At 40.9% G+C, this 18,798-nt stretch overlaps 1 protein-coding gene and 1 non-coding gene across 3 annotated transcripts in view; both read left to right on the forward strand.

Moving 5' to 3' along the window:
* Positions 1-18,798, forward strand: part of KIAA2012 (KIAA2012 ortholog) — a 101,664-nt gene that overhangs the window by 74,606 nt on the left and 8,260 nt on the right. For both annotated transcript variants that reach the window (XM_021703191.1, XM_044913379.1), the window contains exons 15-18: positions 1,654-1,726; positions 14,561-14,651; positions 16,539-16,701; positions 18,643-18,754. In XM_021703191.1, coding sequence (XP_021558866.1) covers positions 1,654-1,726; positions 14,561-14,651; positions 16,539-16,701; positions 18,643-18,754 — 439 coding nt within the window. The remainder of the gene's footprint in view (positions 1-1,653; positions 1,727-14,560; positions 14,652-16,538; positions 16,702-18,642; positions 18,755-18,798) is intronic.
* Positions 12-118, forward strand: LOC123324381. Its single transcript, XR_006539762.1, has one exon. It is a non-coding gene; the product is annotated as a U6 spliceosomal RNA (small nuclear RNA).

The following is an 18,798-nucleotide window of genomic DNA, read 5'->3' on the forward strand; positions in this document are numbered from 1 at the left end:
AGAAAATTACTGTGCTCACTTCGGCAGCACATTTACTAAAATTGGAATGATACAGAGAAGATTAGCACAGTCCCTGAATAAGGATGACACACAAATTCATGAAGCATTCCCTATTTTTTTGTACACCTAAAACTAATATAACACTGTATGTTAATGAACTGGAATTAAAATAAAAACTTAGGGGACACCTGGCTGACTCATTTGGAAGAGCATGAGGTGACTCTTGATCCCAGAGTCGTAAGTTTGAGGTCCACATTAGGTATAGAGATTACTAAAAAAAAAAAAAAACCTTAAAAAATAAATAAATAAAAACTTAAAAAGCCAAAAAAAAAAAAAAGAAAATTATTTACCTGCCCTAGCTCTATTTTTTTAGATTCATTTGTTTGTTTGTTTGTTTGTTTATTTACATAATCTCTATGCCCAATGTGTGGCTCGAACTCACATACCTGAGATCAAGAGTCACATGCTCTTCCAACTGAGCCAGCCCTAGCTCCAGCTCTTTTATGTCAGACTATCTCATTGGCTACAAACACGAAGCCGACAAATGAGAAACACGCAGGGTAAAAAGCTATAGAGTAAGAAGAGAATGTCAAACAAATTAGCAGATAATTAATTGTCTCTTCCCAAAGTAGCTTGGGCATTTGATAACAAAGTGGAAAAACTGGTTGTCACTAAAGATTGAGGAACTTTGGTCCTAGGAGAGACTTCCAGGGCTCTCCATATCCAGTTCCTTCTCTGTAGCTGAAATGAAGATGTGGATTCAGCAGAGATCCAGGTGACAAAGGCCAAGAGCTGGCTTCATCAGACCCATGAGGCTTTACTTAAGTCGTTGACTCTACCTGCCACATCACCTTGGCTACCAAAAACTGCTCTTCTATTAATGGTCGGTCTAGAGAAGAACAGTGACTGTCAATCCCAGTACATATTGGAATCAACCAAGAAGCCTTAAAATTGCCCTAGTTCCAGAAAGTCTGATTTTATGCTTTGGAGGTCAGGACTGGAAATCGTATTTTTTAAAGCTCCGCAAATAATTCTAACTTTGCAGCCAGGGTTGAGAACCGCTGTTATGGAGATTTCTAGATGGTGGATGGCACGCAGTTTGTATGGCTGGGAGAAAGAAGGAAGAGGGGATTAGATGTGATAAGAAACCCAATCCGTGGTAATCCTGGAAACTCGACAAAAGGTCAATCTGACCCTCAGTACCTTCCATGTGTTCTCAAGATAAAGACCAAGACCTTAATCTACCTTCAAGGCCTTTGGATTCTGATTCATCCCACCCTTCCCATTCTTTCAGTGTCTGCTCTCATCACCCCAGTCATCCATCAAGTCCCTGGAGGTACCTTGCTTCCTTTGTGAGTTGGCTGGCCTGTGGCGTTCTTCTTCCCATCCCAGTTAATGCCAGGCATGGAGCACTGTACACATGAATGGGTCAGCCCCCCCCCAAGAGAAGTACAACTGAGACCCCACCAGTGCTCAACACCACAGCTAAGCCCACCCAGCTCTTTAGGGCTCTTCACACCAGTACTAGACATTTTGGACACTGAAAGTTAAAATAAGCTGACAAAGAAGGAGAAGAAACAACTAAGAAAACTGGGTTTCCTTTCACCTTTATTTTATCTTACGTATTTTTTTTATTATGTATTAACCTCATAGGAAAATGGAGATGAACTGGATGATCATGAAGAACCAGAAGGACCCCTTGGAGAAAATCATCAAGACACCCAAGGTAGAGACAGCTGGGTTGGTTTTTAAATCTTATCACAATACTTGTCTGAGGTTTGCACTGGTTCAAAGATGTTAATGCAGAATGACCCTTCCATTTCCTCTCAGGACCAGAAGTCAGAAAACATGCCAAAGTGCTGAGTTCAGATGCTGATGGTTCTTAGCGCATCACCAACCAATTGATGATAACGTAGTTTTATATCCTTGGACTTACTGAGAGATTTCTTTCCTGCCAGAGGCTGCAGATTAATGGAAGAGAGTGGAGACTCGGGGGCATCATGAAAAGTCTATATAAGCACCTCCACTTCTCTGTTCCTCCTGCCTGCACACAGGCTCCGATATGCAGGTGCAGGAGCTGAGGTTCCCTGCCTAGAGGGTTAATATTCCAGCAGAGGGGGCGACCAGTGTCTTTAGAGACCCAGAGCTTATTGCCCCACCACCCTGAGTGGCCAGAGCTGTTCGAGTGTGGCTTCCTCCAACAATGATGCTGCATTTAATAATGATGATTCTGGAAATATTGGGCCCAGAACTGGGCTTTTTGGCACAGTTCATACTCCCAGACTCTGAGCTAGACTCTAATCTCTTCCCTGAGGGCACCTGTGCATCTGCCTGATGCTGCAGTTGGGTAGACCCAGCAGCAGGACTGTTCTTTATCCTCATTGCATCTTGCAGGTGTGGAAACTGATATGTGAGAGGCTCTTGTGTTCCCAAGGGGTGGACACAGTGCCGGCCAGAAAAAATTGTTTGTTGTTTGCTGTAAAAGGCATTCAGCAGAGGGAGCAAATAGGGGCCTGTGCTCTGCTCCCAAAACCAAGCACCTCAGAACTGGGGGTCTCCACGCAGTGGGGGCTCCTTTTCCTACTCGGCCCTTCTCCGGGGGTGCCTTGCTTGGTTCACATAAGGTACTCTATGTAGGCTAGCAACAGCAGCTCTGGGCGGCTGAGTGGAGAACATGGGCTCTGCAGTTGGCCTAGCTCTGCCTTAACCCCTCTGTGCCTCAGTGTCCTTAACTGAGGCTGAAAACAGGACTCCCCTCATAAGGTTGCATGAGAAATAAATGAAGTAATTCATAGATAGTAGCCCTTTCACAAATATTAGTCTTGACTTGGATATCATAATGATTAAATGTCTACCCTCTCACGGTCACAGTTTATCAACCTGTGAAATGACACCAGGGCTTTTCCTATCTCCTCTAGAACCCATGAGGTGAGGGAGACTGTGAGAGCTCACTAAAGATAAACGTGCGAAGTCATGGATTTGGGATTTCACCCTAAACTTGGTATTTTTCGGTTTACATATTTTACTCTTTCTTTCAGTTGACATTCTAGACAGAAATAATTTTTATACTCATTTTGAAAGACTTCATTGCTGGGGCACCTGGGTGGCTCTGTCGGTTGAGCGTAGGACTCTTGATTTTGGCTTGGGTCACGATCTCAGGGTCATGGGATCAAGCCCCGCATAGGGTTCTGTGCTAGGTGTGGAGCCTGCCTGAGATTCTCTCTCTCTCCTTCTCCTTCTGCCCCCCCCACCCCAGCTTGCATGTTCTCTCCCTCTTTAAAAAAAATTTTAAAAAGATTTCATTGCTTCTGCATATCAGACAATAAAATACTATGATAGTCCAATTTCTGGGTTTGGTCAAGCTTTTGAGCAGAGCTTTTGCTAAAATAAGTCTCCCACCCCCTCCATTTTCAAAGCTGAGTGACAGTAGCCAAGGAAACATGCTCCAGTCTTCAGACCTTTCATATCATAAGTCACATATGCAGAATGTGAACACTGATGAGGCTCCAAGATCCTGGCCGAGTGCAGTGGAGGTTTTAGGCAGTGCAGAACATGGCCAAATCTAAGCAATGACCAAGTCAGTTGAAACAGATTTCCTGTCTCATGACAGAGGGACGGGCTCCGGCTGAGTTCCATAAAGGTTATCCAGACAGTCTTTAATGCAGTGAAATATCACTGCAGAAAATTAAAGAAGGCATTTGCCTGTCTTTAATGATAAACGCTAATGTTTAAAAAGGATTTCAAATCTTTGAAGGAAAACAAGATGGCATGCCAAGGAATTTTTTTTTTAACTATTTAAGAATCACTCTTCCCCTCATAGGTCTTACATCCAATTGCCAGGATTTTTTTTCCTACACTAAATTAAGTAGTGATCTTCACGTTTAAATTATGAGCAGTGAGCCAGTGCCATCTCCCCTGAGAATACCTTGAGTCTCAGACTCGGTGAGATTACTGCATGCAAGTTTTCACCAGACAAATCAAAGAGGGTTTGGAAAATCGCTTGTGTTAAGTACAAAACTTTCCTTTCCACCTCTTTTCCCTACCCCCACGGCCCAAAGAAAGAATAAAAATTCAATTCGTGTTTCTTTCCTAGGCCAGCAGTTTCAAGCTTCCAGTGTGCATTAGAACCACCTGAGAGCCTGTCCCCGGGGTTTCTGATTAGATCTGGGTTGAGGTCATAGAATTTACAATTTTAGTAAGGTTGCCGGTGATGCTAAGGGTGGGGGCACAGGGACCACACTTTGAGAATCACTGCCCTGGGCCTTGCTTCTAGAATTTATTTATCTAAATTTAGCAGCGACTCGATTTCATCTGTTCTTTTGAAAATAATGGGGGTGGAAGGAGTGGAGGGTACTGTCTAGGCAGAATCACAGTGATCAAGAGCACTGAGAGCAAGTCTGATTCTCTGGGTTCGGGTCCTGGTTTCCCCACTTACTAACTGCATGCCCTTGAGTATGCTACTAAACTCTGGGCATCTTTTTCTTCATCTGTAAAATGGAGGTACTAATACTCCTTATCTCATGAGGTGACTGAGAGATAAAGGAGCTAATCCGTGTAATGTATACGAGTACCTGCTCACTAAAAGCTAGCTGTTCATCTATTTCTTAAAAACCTTAATTTAGTAGCCATAAGTTGTACCCTGTCGGCAGAGACTGGTTCTAAGTTGGTAACCTGATGATTACTTTCTAGATCAGCCTCAGTGACAGGGGGGCTTGATCTTGGGGATTGATTAAGTGAGTCCTCTGTGTAAGTCCTTTTTTTACTTAAGGCCAAGCGTGGGCAGCAGAGCCAGTCTGAACGAAGCAGTGTTACCGGCCTCTGCATTCTGTGAAGGGTTATGGAGCAATAGTGATGTAACCCCTTAGAATGTGGCAGAACTTTAGATATTCTTAGGAGAAGTTGGAGGTTTGGAGAGCCCTGCATGAGGTGCAGGGGTCCCTAATGAGTAGCCTAAAACAATGGTGGGGGGAGGGAGACAAAAGGCAGGTCTTATAGAAACCCTTAGAAACCAGTGAGCCATTTCTATTCTACCAGGATAAAAGGCTCAGAGCTTTATTCAAGAGACGGATGTGTAGTAGTTAGGATATTGATACAAGCATTCTAACAGAGACCAAGATAAAGTGACTTCAAATAAGATGGAAGGTTTATTTCTCTCTCATGGAAACATCCAAGCTGGCAGGCAAGGGGTAGGACAGCTCTGTCCCCGTTCCTTCTCTCTGCCATCCCCTTTTGCCATTACCCTTCTCTACAGGGTCGGAGCTGGCTCTACATTTCCTCACCCTGAGGACAGGAGAGAAAACATCAGTGCTGGGCCCACTGCTGCCTTGTAGACGCCCAGTTCCCACTGGCCCAGTAGCTATAGGCGAGGTTTGAAGGCCTTTCCTCAGGGGCAGTTCCTGACTCCAGCAATAAACAGCTCCAGAGGGAGCAAATATAATGACTCCCCAGCCTGGGCAAAGAAGTGAGGAGTAGCCAGTGTTGCAAAAATTTCTCTTAAAGCTGTAGAAAAAATAGATCAGAAGTGTGTGCCCAGGAGTTGAGACAGTGCCACTGCCCAGATTCTACAGCCTGGAAAGTGGTACTCCCTGCAAAGGGCTGCCACTTGATGTCAGTCGGGGCTCCTTTCTCCCTGATTTGCTCCCTGTGAGGCCTACGCAGTCTCCGTACCCTGCCAGGCTCTGCGGTCTAGAGCCCCAGTACTGGGCTCAGAATAACCTGCAAGTTCTTAGCAGCCTGGTTGACCTACGCTCTCTGTTACTGCTTTATTTTTTGCTTCTGGAAAGTATTTCAAAGTCCTCCTTCATGGTGGGAAGTGGTCCGTCCTTAAGAATGTTTCTGGCTCATTCCACTTAACCCAGAATGGAAACCCCAGGGAAGTCCCCAGAATCCCAGAATACAGCTGTTGCCCCTTGATCCTGAAAATTCTCTTCACCTTCCAGGAAGTAAAGCTTCTATCTGACTTGAGACCCAAATTCATCAAAACCAAAAAGCAGTTGAAACTAGAGACAAGGACAACATAAGAAAGGAAATTTTCAGACCAATCTCATCTCACTTATGTCAAAGATGCAAAATTCCTAAGTAAAATATTAGCCAATCAAGTCCTTAAGCTTATATTTAAATATATAATATTTTATGATATATGGTGTGTGTATATATATATGTATATGTATGTGTGTGTGTACTGAATTCATGACTGAATTCAGTTTATCCCAGGAATTCAAAGATAGTCTAGTATGGGAATGTCTGTTTATGTAATTCACATCAAGAGGTTAAAGGAGAAAAACCTTAGGGTCATCTCAATAGATACAAAAGGAAAAATAAATTTATGACATTCACCCATTCATGATTTACAATTACTAAAGTGGGAACAGAGGAAGACTGACTGATTTTAATAAAGAGTGCTACCAAAAACTTACAGTAAACATCACACTTTAATGGTAGAACTTTAAAAGCGTTCTCTTGAGAGAAAGAACTAGGATAAGGACGCCCTCTGTCATTGCTTCTATTTCAACACTGTGGTAGCACGGTGGGGAAACCAAAGGACAGAAAGGAGGAAATGACACTGTCATTATTCCCAGACAATAGTATTACTTATATGGAAAATCTGAGGGCCTCTACAGACAAGTTATTAAAAGACAAACAAGGGCGCCTGGGTGGCTCAGTTGGTTAAGCGACTGCCTTCGGCTCAGGTCATGATCCTGGAGTCCCTGGATCAAGTCCCGCATCGGGCTCCCTGCTCGGCGGGGAGTCTGCTTCTCCCTCTGACCTCCCCCCCGCCGTCATGTGCTCTCTCTCATTCTCTCTCTCTCAAATAAATAAATAAAATCTTTAAAAAAAAAAAAAAAATAATCCAAAAACAAACCAAAAAAAAAAAAAAAAAAAAAAATAAAAAAAAAAAAAAAAAAAAAAAAAAAAAAAAAAAAAATAAAAGACAAACAAAAATTCAGCAAGATTACTAAATATAGATCAACACATAAAAATCATTTGTGGAGAAACAATAGTGTGTCAAAACATAAAGCACAATTTATAATGCAATTTTAAGATCATTGTTATTATGGAAAACCCCAAACATACACAAAGATAAACAGAACAGCACAAGAATCCCACATCCCCAACTCCTCCCTTCTGTATTATTTTGAAACAAAGTTTCCAGGCTCATATCATTTTACCTATACACATGAGTATATATCTCTCTAAAAAACAAGAAAACACACTTTTTTTTTAAAGATTTTATTTATTTATTTATTTGACACAGAACGAGCACAAGTAGGCAGAGCGGTAGACAGAGGGAGAGGGAGAAGCAGGGAGCCCGATGCGGGGCTCGATCCCAGGACCCTGAAATGACCTGAGCCGAAGGCAGACGCTTAACTGACTGAGCCACCCAGGCGCCCCAAGAAAGGACACTTTTGACATAACTGTAATACCACCATTGCACCTAAAAATTAGAACTATTCTTTAATATAATTGAATATTCCATTTTTCAATGCTGTAATTGTCTCATAATTTAATTGTTTGAGTTTGTTTGTTTGCAAATGGTTGTTGTGGCCTTCACGTCTCCTTTAATTTATAGGCTCCCCCCATTTCTTTTTTTTTTTTTTTTTACCCTCTGTTAGTTTATTTTTAGGAAATTGAGTCACTTGTCCTATAGAGTTTCCCACAATCTAGATTTTGCTCTTGCTTCCTCATGGTGTAGTTTTATGTGTTTCTCTGTCTTCTATATTCCCCATAATAAAAATTAGTACTAGGATCTAGAGACCTGGTCAGATTCAGGTTTGGTTTTTCCTTTTAGCAAGACTGTTTCCTGGAAGGCATTGTATTCTTCCATCAGGACACATAATGTTCGCTTGTTCTCTTTGCGAGGCCAGCAGCTACAGATCTGTTCATTCATAGAGGCTGCAAAATAGTGTTACTGAAATTCTGTTGTTCTTTCTCCATTCATTACTTGGAAAACTCCTACCAAAGGAAACAAAAGAACTTTCCTCTTCTACTGGTTATCCACTGGTACAGTTTATATAGGAAGGCAGGATAAATGTAATTTTTAAATATATATATGTATAGATGTATATATATCTTACAAATAAATGTAAAAAAGATATGTGAGACTTTCTTGAAGAAATTATAAAATTTTGTTAAATTAAATGAAAATAGACCAAAATAAATATAATGTTCTATATAATGCTGTATATAATGTTCACGAATAGGAAAGTGACAATTTTCCCTAATCTACAAATTCAGTGCAACTACGGTTTTTTTAAATTCCCAGTTGGGTTTTTGGTACAACATGGTAAGTTGATCCCAAAATTCATAAAGGGGCCTAAAATAATAAAATTTTGAACAAAAACAAAGAGGCCAAATACTAAAATATCAAAAATATTAAATATCAAAAATCACTTTAAGGCCATAGGGACAGACAGAAGAGAATAGAGAATCCAGAAATAAATGCACCCATGTATGGAAACAATATATGGCAAAAGTATAAAGAATGATCTATTTTTCAGTATATAATTTTGAGATAAATGGTTATCCAATTTTTAAATCTTTACCTCACAAAATATCAGACGTATTTTTTGAAAAAGCAAAAAAAAAAAATGTTTTTTAAGATTTTATTTTTAAGTAATCTCTGTACCCAGCGTGGTGCTCGAACTCACAACCCCAAGATCAAGAGTCTCATGCTCTTCTGACTGAGCCAACCCCCCTGAAAAAGCAAAAGTTTTAAACTTTTTTGGAAGAAAATATAGAAGAATATCTTTATGAATTTGAGAAAGGAAAAAATTTCCTACCCTTGATTCAAAACATAAACCATAAAGAAAATTATTGACAACTCTGGGCATATTAAAATTTAAAGTTTTTGACAAGACAGCAAAAACAAAGTTAAAAGGCAAATCACAGGGGTGCCTGGCTGGCTCAGTCAGTAAAGCACGTAACTCTTGATCTCGGGGTTGTGAGTTTGAGCCCCATGTTGGGTGTAGAGATTACCAAAATAAATAAATAAATAAATAAAATCTTTAAAAAAAAAAAGACAAATCTTCGACTAGAAGACAATATCTGTGGTGCATAAAACCAACAAAGTATTAATATCAAAATGCAGCAAGAACTACTACAAATAGAGAAGGAAAAGACAATCAACCCAAGTAAAAAATGGCTAAAAGATATGAACAGGCAATTAACAGAAGATGGAAGCCTAAGTAAATGGCCATGTAAAAAAAGTCAACTTTGCTGCTAATCAGGAAAATTCAAACTAAAAAAAAGATATCATTTCATATATATATCAGATATATATCAGATTAGCCAAAATTTAAAAGTCCGCAAACACCCATTGTTTTTTGGGTTTTTTTAAAGATTTTATTTATTTGACAGAGAGCGAGATAGCGAGAGCAGGAACACAAGCAGGGGGAGCGGGAGAGGGAGAAGCATGCTTCCCGCGGAGCAGGGAGCAGGATGCGGGGCTCGATCCCAGGACCCTGGGATCATGACCTGAGCCGAAGGCAGATGCCCAAAGACTGAGCCACCCAGGCACCCCACACAAACACCCATTGTTGATGAGGATATGGAGTTTTAGAAATTCAGAGCAATTTGGAAATATCCAATAAATTGAAGATGCATATACTTGCAACTCAACAATTTTATTCCCATGTATACCTTAGAGAAACTCTTTCATGTATGAAAAGTGACTTACTCAAGAAGGTTCATTGCACCATTGTTTGTAATCACAAAATAATTGGAAATAATCAAAACAGCCATCAGCAGCAAAACGGGTAAATAAATTATGGTATGTTTATACAATGGAATAGTGTCAGTAGCTTAAAATAAATGAAAGGAAACTATGTGTATTATCATGAATTAATCACAAAAACAAAATGGTGAGCAAAATAAATAAGTTGCAAAAGTTATATAAATGATGCTACTGATATAAGGATTTAATGTGTAAAATAGTATACATTGTTTATAAGTGCATTTATATATGGCGAAGATATAAACATATGCCTGAGGACACTGTAGAAGAAAAACTTTTCCTTGGCCCTCCTAGGGTCCCTGGCTGGACCTAAAAATTAAACTGACACGGAGAAATTTAAGAGAAAAAAAGCACACAAATATATTTAACATAAATTTTTATGTGACACAGGAGCCTTCATAAGAAAGTGAGGATCCGGGGTGCCTGGGTGGCTCAATTGGTTAAGCATCTGCCTTTGGTTCAGATCATGATCCCAGGGTCCTGGGATCGAGCCACATGTTGGGCTTTCTGCTCAGCAAGGGAGCCTGCTTCTCCCTCTTCCTCTGCCCCTGCTCATGTGCTCTCTCTCTCACTAACTCTGTCTCTCAAATAAATAAATAAAATCTTAAAAAAAAAAAAAAAAAGTGAGGACCCAAAGAAATGGTTAAGTCTGAGTGTTTGTTTTAAATATTTTTTATTTTTAAATAATCTCTACACCCAACATGGGGCTCAAACACACAACCCCGAGATCAAGAGTTGCACACTCCACTGACTGAGCCACCCAGGCACACCCAAACCTGAGTATTTTTATACTAGGTTTGATGAAGAGTGGAAAGTTGTGGGCAAGTATAATAGGACTTAAAGGGAATGAGTTAAGGGTAATAAATTGGGAGAAACTTAATAAGTCCTGTTTGTTTGGATTCCTCTTGAAGTTTCTCTGTCTTCAGAGACAAGGATGCGTCTTTCCCGGGAGGGGTGTGGGGCACCTCTCAAATGAGGGGTTTTTTTTAAAGATTTTATTTATTTGAGAGAGAGGGCACAAGGGGGGAGGGGCAAAGGGAGAGAGAGAAGCAGACTTGCTACTGAGCAGAGAGCCCAATATGGGGCTCGATCCTAGGACCCTGAGATCATGACCTGAGCGTAAGGCAGACGCTTAACCAGCTGAGCCACCCAGGCGCCCCAATGAGGGTCTTATTACCTGCTTCAGGGGAGAAGGGTGCGGTGGTCAGAGAACCCTTCCTTCACGTGCTGTTCCTCAAATTCCTTCAGCTTGAAATATTTAATATGCGAAGGTGCTGTGTTTTGGGGTAGTGTGTTCAATTGACAAACACCAAATTTAAGAGAGTGGTTACCACTGGAGAGAGAATAAGAGAAATGGGATTGTATGTGATACCATGAAGTCTTAGACTGTATCTGAAATGTTTTATTTCTTTAGAAAAAAATGTGAATCAGATATGGCAAAATGTTAAGATTCACAAAGCTGGGTGGTAAGTACATGGGTGCTCATTATACAGTATTTCTTTTCTGTACTCTGCATTCTTAAAATACTTTACAGATTTTTTAAAAGCAGTTAAAAGTTATACACTATTGGGCGCCTGGGTGGCTCAGTTGGTTAAGCGACTGCCTTCGGCTCAGGTCATGATCCTGGAGTCCCAGGATCGAGTCCCGCATCGGGCTTCCTGCTCGGCAGGGAGTCTGCTTCGTCCTCTGACCCTATCCCCTCTCAGGTGTTCTCTCTCTCTCATTTTCTCTCTCTCAAATAAATAAATAAAATCTTTAAAAAAAAAAAAGTTATACACTATTAAAGTACTGCCTTAGTTTATTCCAATACTTCCCAAATATCAGGTTATTATACTAGAGTGGGGTAGGGAGCTCTTTTCTACCATCCACCTCCCAGAACTGGCAGAGCTTCAATTCTAATCAATATGGTGAAATTACACCAACGTAGGACCTCAGGTTTTGGTCAATACAAATGCGCCCTCTGCTGGTCCTGTAGTGCCCTGTCCCAAAGTTCAAAAGAGCTATGAGGAGTTGTGAATGGCTTCAGTGAGACCCCTTTTACTGAGCCAGCCATGTTAGGGAATGAACCGCCCCCCCCCCCCAACTCAGAGTTCCCCTTATCATGAAGCTATTTAAATCAGCTCCAGCTCCCTGTTAATATTACATATGATCCAAAACAAAATAAATTCCAAGGTACCACCCCAATCAACCTTCCCAGTTTCCCCAGCCACCCTGTACATTAACAATTTTGACCCCACTGCTATATCGGGAGGTTGATGTGTGAGACAGTAGATGCCACCCTTAAAGTTTGGGAATGACAGAAAGAAAACTCAAGTAACAAAGACGCTCTGGGCTGGGAAGGAGTGGGGGTGTCACAGACAACTTGATTGCTGAAAAATGGATTAACTGTAGTATTAAGGGAATGATGTTGGTAGGATGACAGGTGAATTTTTTCTTTTCCAATCTTTCTTTAAAGTCATAATACAGGGGTGCCTGGGTGGCTCAGTCTTTAAGCGTCTGCCTTTGGCTCAAGAACATGATCCCAGGGTCCTGGGATCCAGCCCTGCATCAGGCTCCCTGCTCTGCGGGAAGCCTGCTTCTCTCTCTCCCACTCCCCCTGCTTGTGTTCCCTCTCTCACTGTGCCTCTCTCTGTCAAATAAAAAAAAAGTCATAATACCTATAAATAAACAAAATTGAGGAAAAATAAATTCACAGAAGAATCTGCTCAAAGAGAAAGAGAAATAGATACTGATTATTAGAGCCTTCCTTTTAAAAAGTTTTTTTATTTTTTGGTTTTGTTTTATTTTGTGTTAATATCCATTTTCCCCAATAAAATTTAAGCTCCCTGAAACTAGGAAACTAATGTTTCCATCCTACTCCCCACTGTATTCCCAGCACCTAGCACAATTCCCATACTAATAAGCATGTGATAAATGAAGGAAGTAAATGACATTTTCTCAGTATAAATCAGTACAAATTTTCTGGGGAACAATTTAGCAGTAAACACTATGCCTTAAATACTGTATATCCCTTAATAATCATAGATGTGAACAAAGAGTAGGTCTTAAACATTCCTTTCAAGGATATGTTATGCAAAGTTCTTATTAATTATAAAAAAATTTGAAACAATCTGAATTTTAAAAGTTAACATGTTTGGTTAAGTCAGTTATGGTACATCTGTACAATGAAATGCTATGCTCTTATTAAAATCATTTTTAGGAATAATTATAAGGGAAATTTTAATAACAAAAGTAAATTAAAATTATTATGTTATTTGTTAATTCAATTAAAATGAGTATATATTATATATGCATGGAAGTACATACACCAAAATATTTGCATTAATTGAATGTGAATAGAGTGATCATGGGTGAGGTTTTTTTGGTTCTTGTTGTTTATTTTTACCAAGTGCCAACACTGTTTGAGGTACTTTATTTGTATTAATATTTTTTCTTGGGGCACCTGGGCGGCTCAGTCGTTGGGCGTCTGCCTTCGGCTCGGGTCATGATCCCAGGGTCCTGGGATCGAGTCCCGCGTTGGGCTCTCTACTCAGCGGGGAGTCTGCTTCTCCCTCTCCCACTGCCCCTGCTTGTGTTCCCTCTTTCACTGTGTCTCTCTCTGTCAAATAAATAAGTAAAATCTTTAAAAATATATATTTTTTCTTTATTGAGGGATAATTGGCATATGATAAATTATACTTATTTAAATTTTACAATTAGGTAAGTTTTTTAAAGTGTTAAATAATACTATTTATTTTTCCTATAAAGATTTTAATGCAGTCAACTTCACTTTTTCTACTTTTTCTTAGGTTTTTTTTAATATTTATTTGAGACAGAGAGAGAGATCGCGTGCACAAGCAGTGGGAGGGGCAGGAGAAACAGAAGCAGGCTCCCCACTGAGCAGGGTGCCTGATGCGGGAATAGAGCCCAGGACTCTGGTCTCATGACCTGAGCCAAAGGCAGACAGTTAACCGACTGAGCCACCCAGGCGCCACTGTTTGGTTTTTTTCTAATCAATTTCATTTTCAATGCTATAGCCACACTGGGGTTTTAAGAAGAAATCTAAATACACCATAGACCTCCTAATTTAACATATTATTTTCTTTTTCTGTTTTCTCTTCCAGCCCTTATTCATTTACATATGTATTTTGTAGAGTTCTAACACACTATCCTATAGTTTACATTTTTACTTCTTTATATCATATTTTCCATATTGCTTATTATCTTTTTTTTTTTTAAAGATTTTATTTATCCATTTGACAGAGAGAGACACAGCGAGAGAGGGAACACAGGCAGGGGGAGTGGGAGAGGGAGAAGCAGGCTTCCCACGGAGCAGAGAGCCCAATGCAGGGCTCGATCCCAGGACCCCGGGATCATGACCTGAGCCGAAGGCAGACGCTTAACAACTGAGCTACCCAGGCGCCCCTGCTTATTATCTTTTTAACCATAATTTTAAATGTCAAATTAATGCATCATGAATTGTTTCCCCAATCTCCTATTGTTGAGCTGTTTCTAATTTTTACTTTGGACAAAAAGTTTGTTCTTTTGAATTATTTCCTCATGATAAATACCCAGAAGTGAGGTTCCTGATCAAAGACTGGAACATTTTTCTGGTTCTTGGTACATACTGTCCTGGCACTTTCCCAAAGAGCCTACTAATTTTAATGTCACTTGCTATGTGCCAGCGCTGATTTGGTGCAGCATTTGAGAATTTTCTAGGTATAACATACTTCATTGTGCTAATTTGCATGTTGTTGACTACTAACCAAGTAGATGTTTCTCCATGTCTGGGATTGTTGTCTATCATCTGTTGTCCTTTGCTGTTAAGGATGCTCTTTGTCTTCACAGACCAGGAGCTGAAGAGTATGACCCCTGACCCTCTTGGTGCTTCCCTGGCAGACCACATGCAGCCCCCTGTGTCAGATACTGTCCAAAAGACGTAAGTGTTCGAAGTTGTAATGACATGGACGGCTCCACTTTTATTTCATGTTTGTTTGTTTTTTGTTTGTTTTAAAGTCATCTCTACACCCAACCTGGGGCTTGAACTCATGACCCCAGGATCAAGAATTACATTCTCTACTGGCTGAGCCAGGCAAGCGCCCCTCATTTTTCTTTGTTTTTAATTAATTGAATTTCTGTTTTTTCTAAGCATGAAGATTCTCAGGCCAACCGCATACTCTAACAGCTGAAATTGTTGTCTAAGAAACAGATTCTTGGGGAGGATTATATTGTGATATGTTTCCTCCTTCAACCATATTCTTTGGCTGGGTGGGTGAAGAACAAAGCTTAACAGTGTGGAAGCCACTTTCTCCATTTGTCTATATAGCTGAGATCTACAGACATGCCTAGAAAGGTGAAGTCTGTCATCTCAACCTTGGTTTCTCCTCTCAACATTCACTCAGCTCTGGGTAAAATAAACAATACTTAATAATACTAACACAAATTGCTAACATGTAGTAAGTGCTTCCTATGTGCTCACTATGTGCTTACCCCAAGCTCATTGACCAAGGCTCAGCCAGTAGCCCCAGTCGCCTGACCTCAGCCCCATTTGGCAGTGGCAGCTAGAACTATAGCCTCTTGTGACCCCCCCCATGAGCATCAGTGACTTGAGAACCTGCCCTCACCTGCCTCCTGGTCTAAGGATTCCCTCCTGGGTCAAAAAGGTTTTATGTTCCCTAGGAACAAAGGGAGAGAGGCGCTATCTGGTGCAGAGGCAGCTCTCTGAAAAATTCCATTTTTTGACTTTTATACCTCACTTTTTCCCACAATGGATTTAAATGACTTACAACAACCCCATCACCAAGAAAAAGGTGAGATAACCAAAAAGAAAAAAATTTTTAAGCCAGCAGGAAAAAAAAAAAAAAACACCAACACTACACAAAAGTCATTATAGTCTTTGTGACCAAAAATCAGACTTTCAGATTTGATAGAGATTGCTGAATGTGAAAGCAAACAAACAAACAAACAAAAGAAGCAACACAACCAGGTTTGTGGTTCTCATATGCAGCGTACCTGTTCCTCGGGGGAAATAAATGTTTTCTTAGCGTTAAATTCTAAAGGATAAATCTTCTGTGGGTTTTTATAGAGTGACATTGAATGATTTAAAGACTCATATATTTACAGGAAATTCCATTTACCTCATCCAACAAATATTTCTCACGTTTCTATAGTAAGGCCCTGTCCTAGCACAGCACAGTGAATATAATACTGATTTAGCTAGAAAATAAGATGCCCAGAACCAGGCCTGGCCCACAGAAGCTGTTGCTGCAGCTGTTACTGAAACCCGCATGGCTGTTTCTTAGGGACCCTTTTACCCAGAGAACATAAGTCCGTTATCCTTAGGGCAGATAATCAGTGACAGCAATTCTACAAAGGATCACACAAACACAGCTCTTGACCTTTTGGTGGCTAGATTTGATCAAGAAGAGAATTCAAAGGGCATAAAAGAATGGATGGATAGTTGCATGTTCCTAAAACAGTCTTTCTTAAAGGTCATTTATTTTTCAGCTGAGTCTTTGAAAGAAGAATTTCAGTTAGATAACCTTATGTCATTCAACTAAAGGCATAAATATGCAACCCCAGAGAGGCAGACTATTTCTTTCTGCTCTCTAAATTGAGGACTTAGCCGGAGAGAACCCCAAAAGGGAAGACTCAACTTTCTATTCTCCCTTCTTCAGGAATGTGTTGGGAAAAAGAGGGTTGACCGAGTGTGTAAAATGCCCATCATAGCACCGCAGAAACGAGGGCTCAATGTTCACTTTTCCTCTTCCTTGTCCGTAAGAGGTTTTGATAATGTTTGGTCCCACTGTCTTGCTCTTTCTTAAAGGGGCAAAGATTATGATGTGCACCATCTGCACGGGAGACGCCCAGGACACGAGTCCCCAGAGAGGTTGAGTCCTATAGATGCATCTTTTTTTCCAAGAGGAACAGAAGGGAGGGCTGAACCAAGACTGTTCAACCATCAGGCTCTAGCCAACATCAGTGTAAGTGTAAACATCTAGGAGCTTGGTCCAAAAGCTTGCTCCCATCAGGCTACCATGTACAGTTGTGCAGATTGCTTACTCTATATACAAGGGGAACTGCAAAGGGGCAAGTGAGAGCTGAAATCCAGTCTGTGGTTCACTCACCATGCCCTGTACCCCCGCAATGAACTGCATCCTTCTGAAGGATGGGGTGCCCATTTCTAATTCCTGCAAAGGTACTAAAAGGAAACTTCAGTTGTCCTACACACCACTTCTGACGCCAGATGTGTGGAGTCTTTTCCGACATCAATCGATCTCCGGCTCAAAGGACACCAACTGGGTGTCATGTAGTTCAATTCTGACCCTGCCTGGAATTAGCACAGACCCCACAGGTTAAGGGCTTGGTCCCACAAGACTGCCCCTACTTCAGACACCAGTCACAAGTCCCAGGTTGTCACCTAAGGAGGGTTCCCACAACCTCTTCTTCAGCTTTGATAATTTGCTAGAATGGCTCACAAACCTCAGAAAGTTATTTACTCACTATAACTGATTTATTACAAAGGGTGTTTTCAAAGATCTTATTGTTTTTTGGGTTTTGTGTTTTTTTAAGATTTTATTTATTTGAGAGAGTGAGAGAGAGCACAAGCAGGGGGAGGGGCAGAGAGAGAGAGGGAGAAGCAGACTCCCCGCTGAGCAGAGAGCCCGATGCGGTGCAGGACTCAATCCCAGGAACCTGAGACCATGACCCGAGTTGAAGGCAGATGCTTAACCAACTGAGCCACCCAGGTGCCCCAAAGATTTTATTGTTAAGTAATCTCTACACCCAATGTGGGCTTCGAACTTACAACCCCAAGATTAAGAGTTGCACACTCCACCGACTGAGCCAGCCAGGCACCCCTTACAAAGGATATTTTAAAGGATACAAATGAACAGCCAGATGAAGAGATACCTAGGGCAAGGTCCAGAAGGGTCCCAAATGCTGGCGCTTCTTTCTCCATGGAGTTGAAGGTGTGTACCCTCCTGGCATGTAGATGTGTTCACCAACCCAGAAGCAATCCAAACTCTTTTGGTTCAGGTTTTTATGGAGGCTTCATTATGTAGGCATTGATTGATAAAAGCATTGATTAAAGCACTGGCAAATGATTGTTAACTCAACTTCCAGACTTTTCTCCCTCCTCTGAGATTGCGGATGTTGGGCTGAAAGTTCCAACCCTCTAATAACGTGGTTGGCTCCCCTGGTAACCAATACCCCCTCCTTAGGTGCTTTCCAAAATCACCTTATTAACACACTCTCAGGTGTGGTTGAAAGAGGTTGTGTTAATGAAAAGCGAAAGCCACTCTTTTCACATTTGTGCTCCAGAAATTCCAATGGTTTTAGGAGTTCTGTGCCAGAGACCGGGGATGAAGACCGAATATATATTTCTTATTATGTCAAAATATCACAGGCACTGAGAGGGTAGCCGTGGCCCCACTCTGCCATCCTCTCTTTGGAGGAATCTCCATTGTTGTCCCAGCCCATGGGGAAAGGTGAAGACTGACATGGTTTTGGTCATCTGCTTGAGAAACTTCTGGAAAGTTAGCAAATGATGCAACAGTGAATAAAGCTGGCTTTGATTTAAACTAAACATTAATTGTAGCAATAGCATTCTATCAAAGTTGAAAATTGCTTCACTTTGATCCAACTCTGTAGATCATGATTTAGCATCAAAAAAGGGGACAATCACAAAGTGTATTTTGTTCCTCTTTCCTCCTATGGCATTAGACCTAGCAGTTTTAAAGGAAAGGCTGAACCTGAGGATCTCCGCACCAGCTCCATTCTAAGACTCCCTCTTCTGCTTCATGTGGAACCCACACAAATTCCAATCTAAGCCATTCTGTTTTGTTCAACATAATCTTCCTTTGATGTTTTTTTTTTTTCTTGTTTGCTACACATCATGGTCCTTTTCCTTAATTTTTCACCTTTAGGAGATGGAGTTGATTGGCAAAGTCAAGAGAAAGAAAAGAACCAAGACAGACAAGTCCAAGGCGCCCAAGGAGAGGAGAGAAGGAAAGGTCCAGAGGCAAGCAGAGGCCGCTGTAGGTAAGGGAGTGTGCCCTTGACAAACAGCCCAGGAAAAGACACCT

The sequence above is a fragment of the Neomonachus schauinslandi genome, chromosome 3 (genome assembly GCF_002201575.2).
Source record: "Neomonachus schauinslandi chromosome 3, ASM220157v2, whole genome shotgun sequence".
In the NCBI taxonomy this organism is placed as follows: domain Eukaryota; kingdom Metazoa; phylum Chordata; class Mammalia; order Carnivora; family Phocidae; genus Neomonachus; species Neomonachus schauinslandi.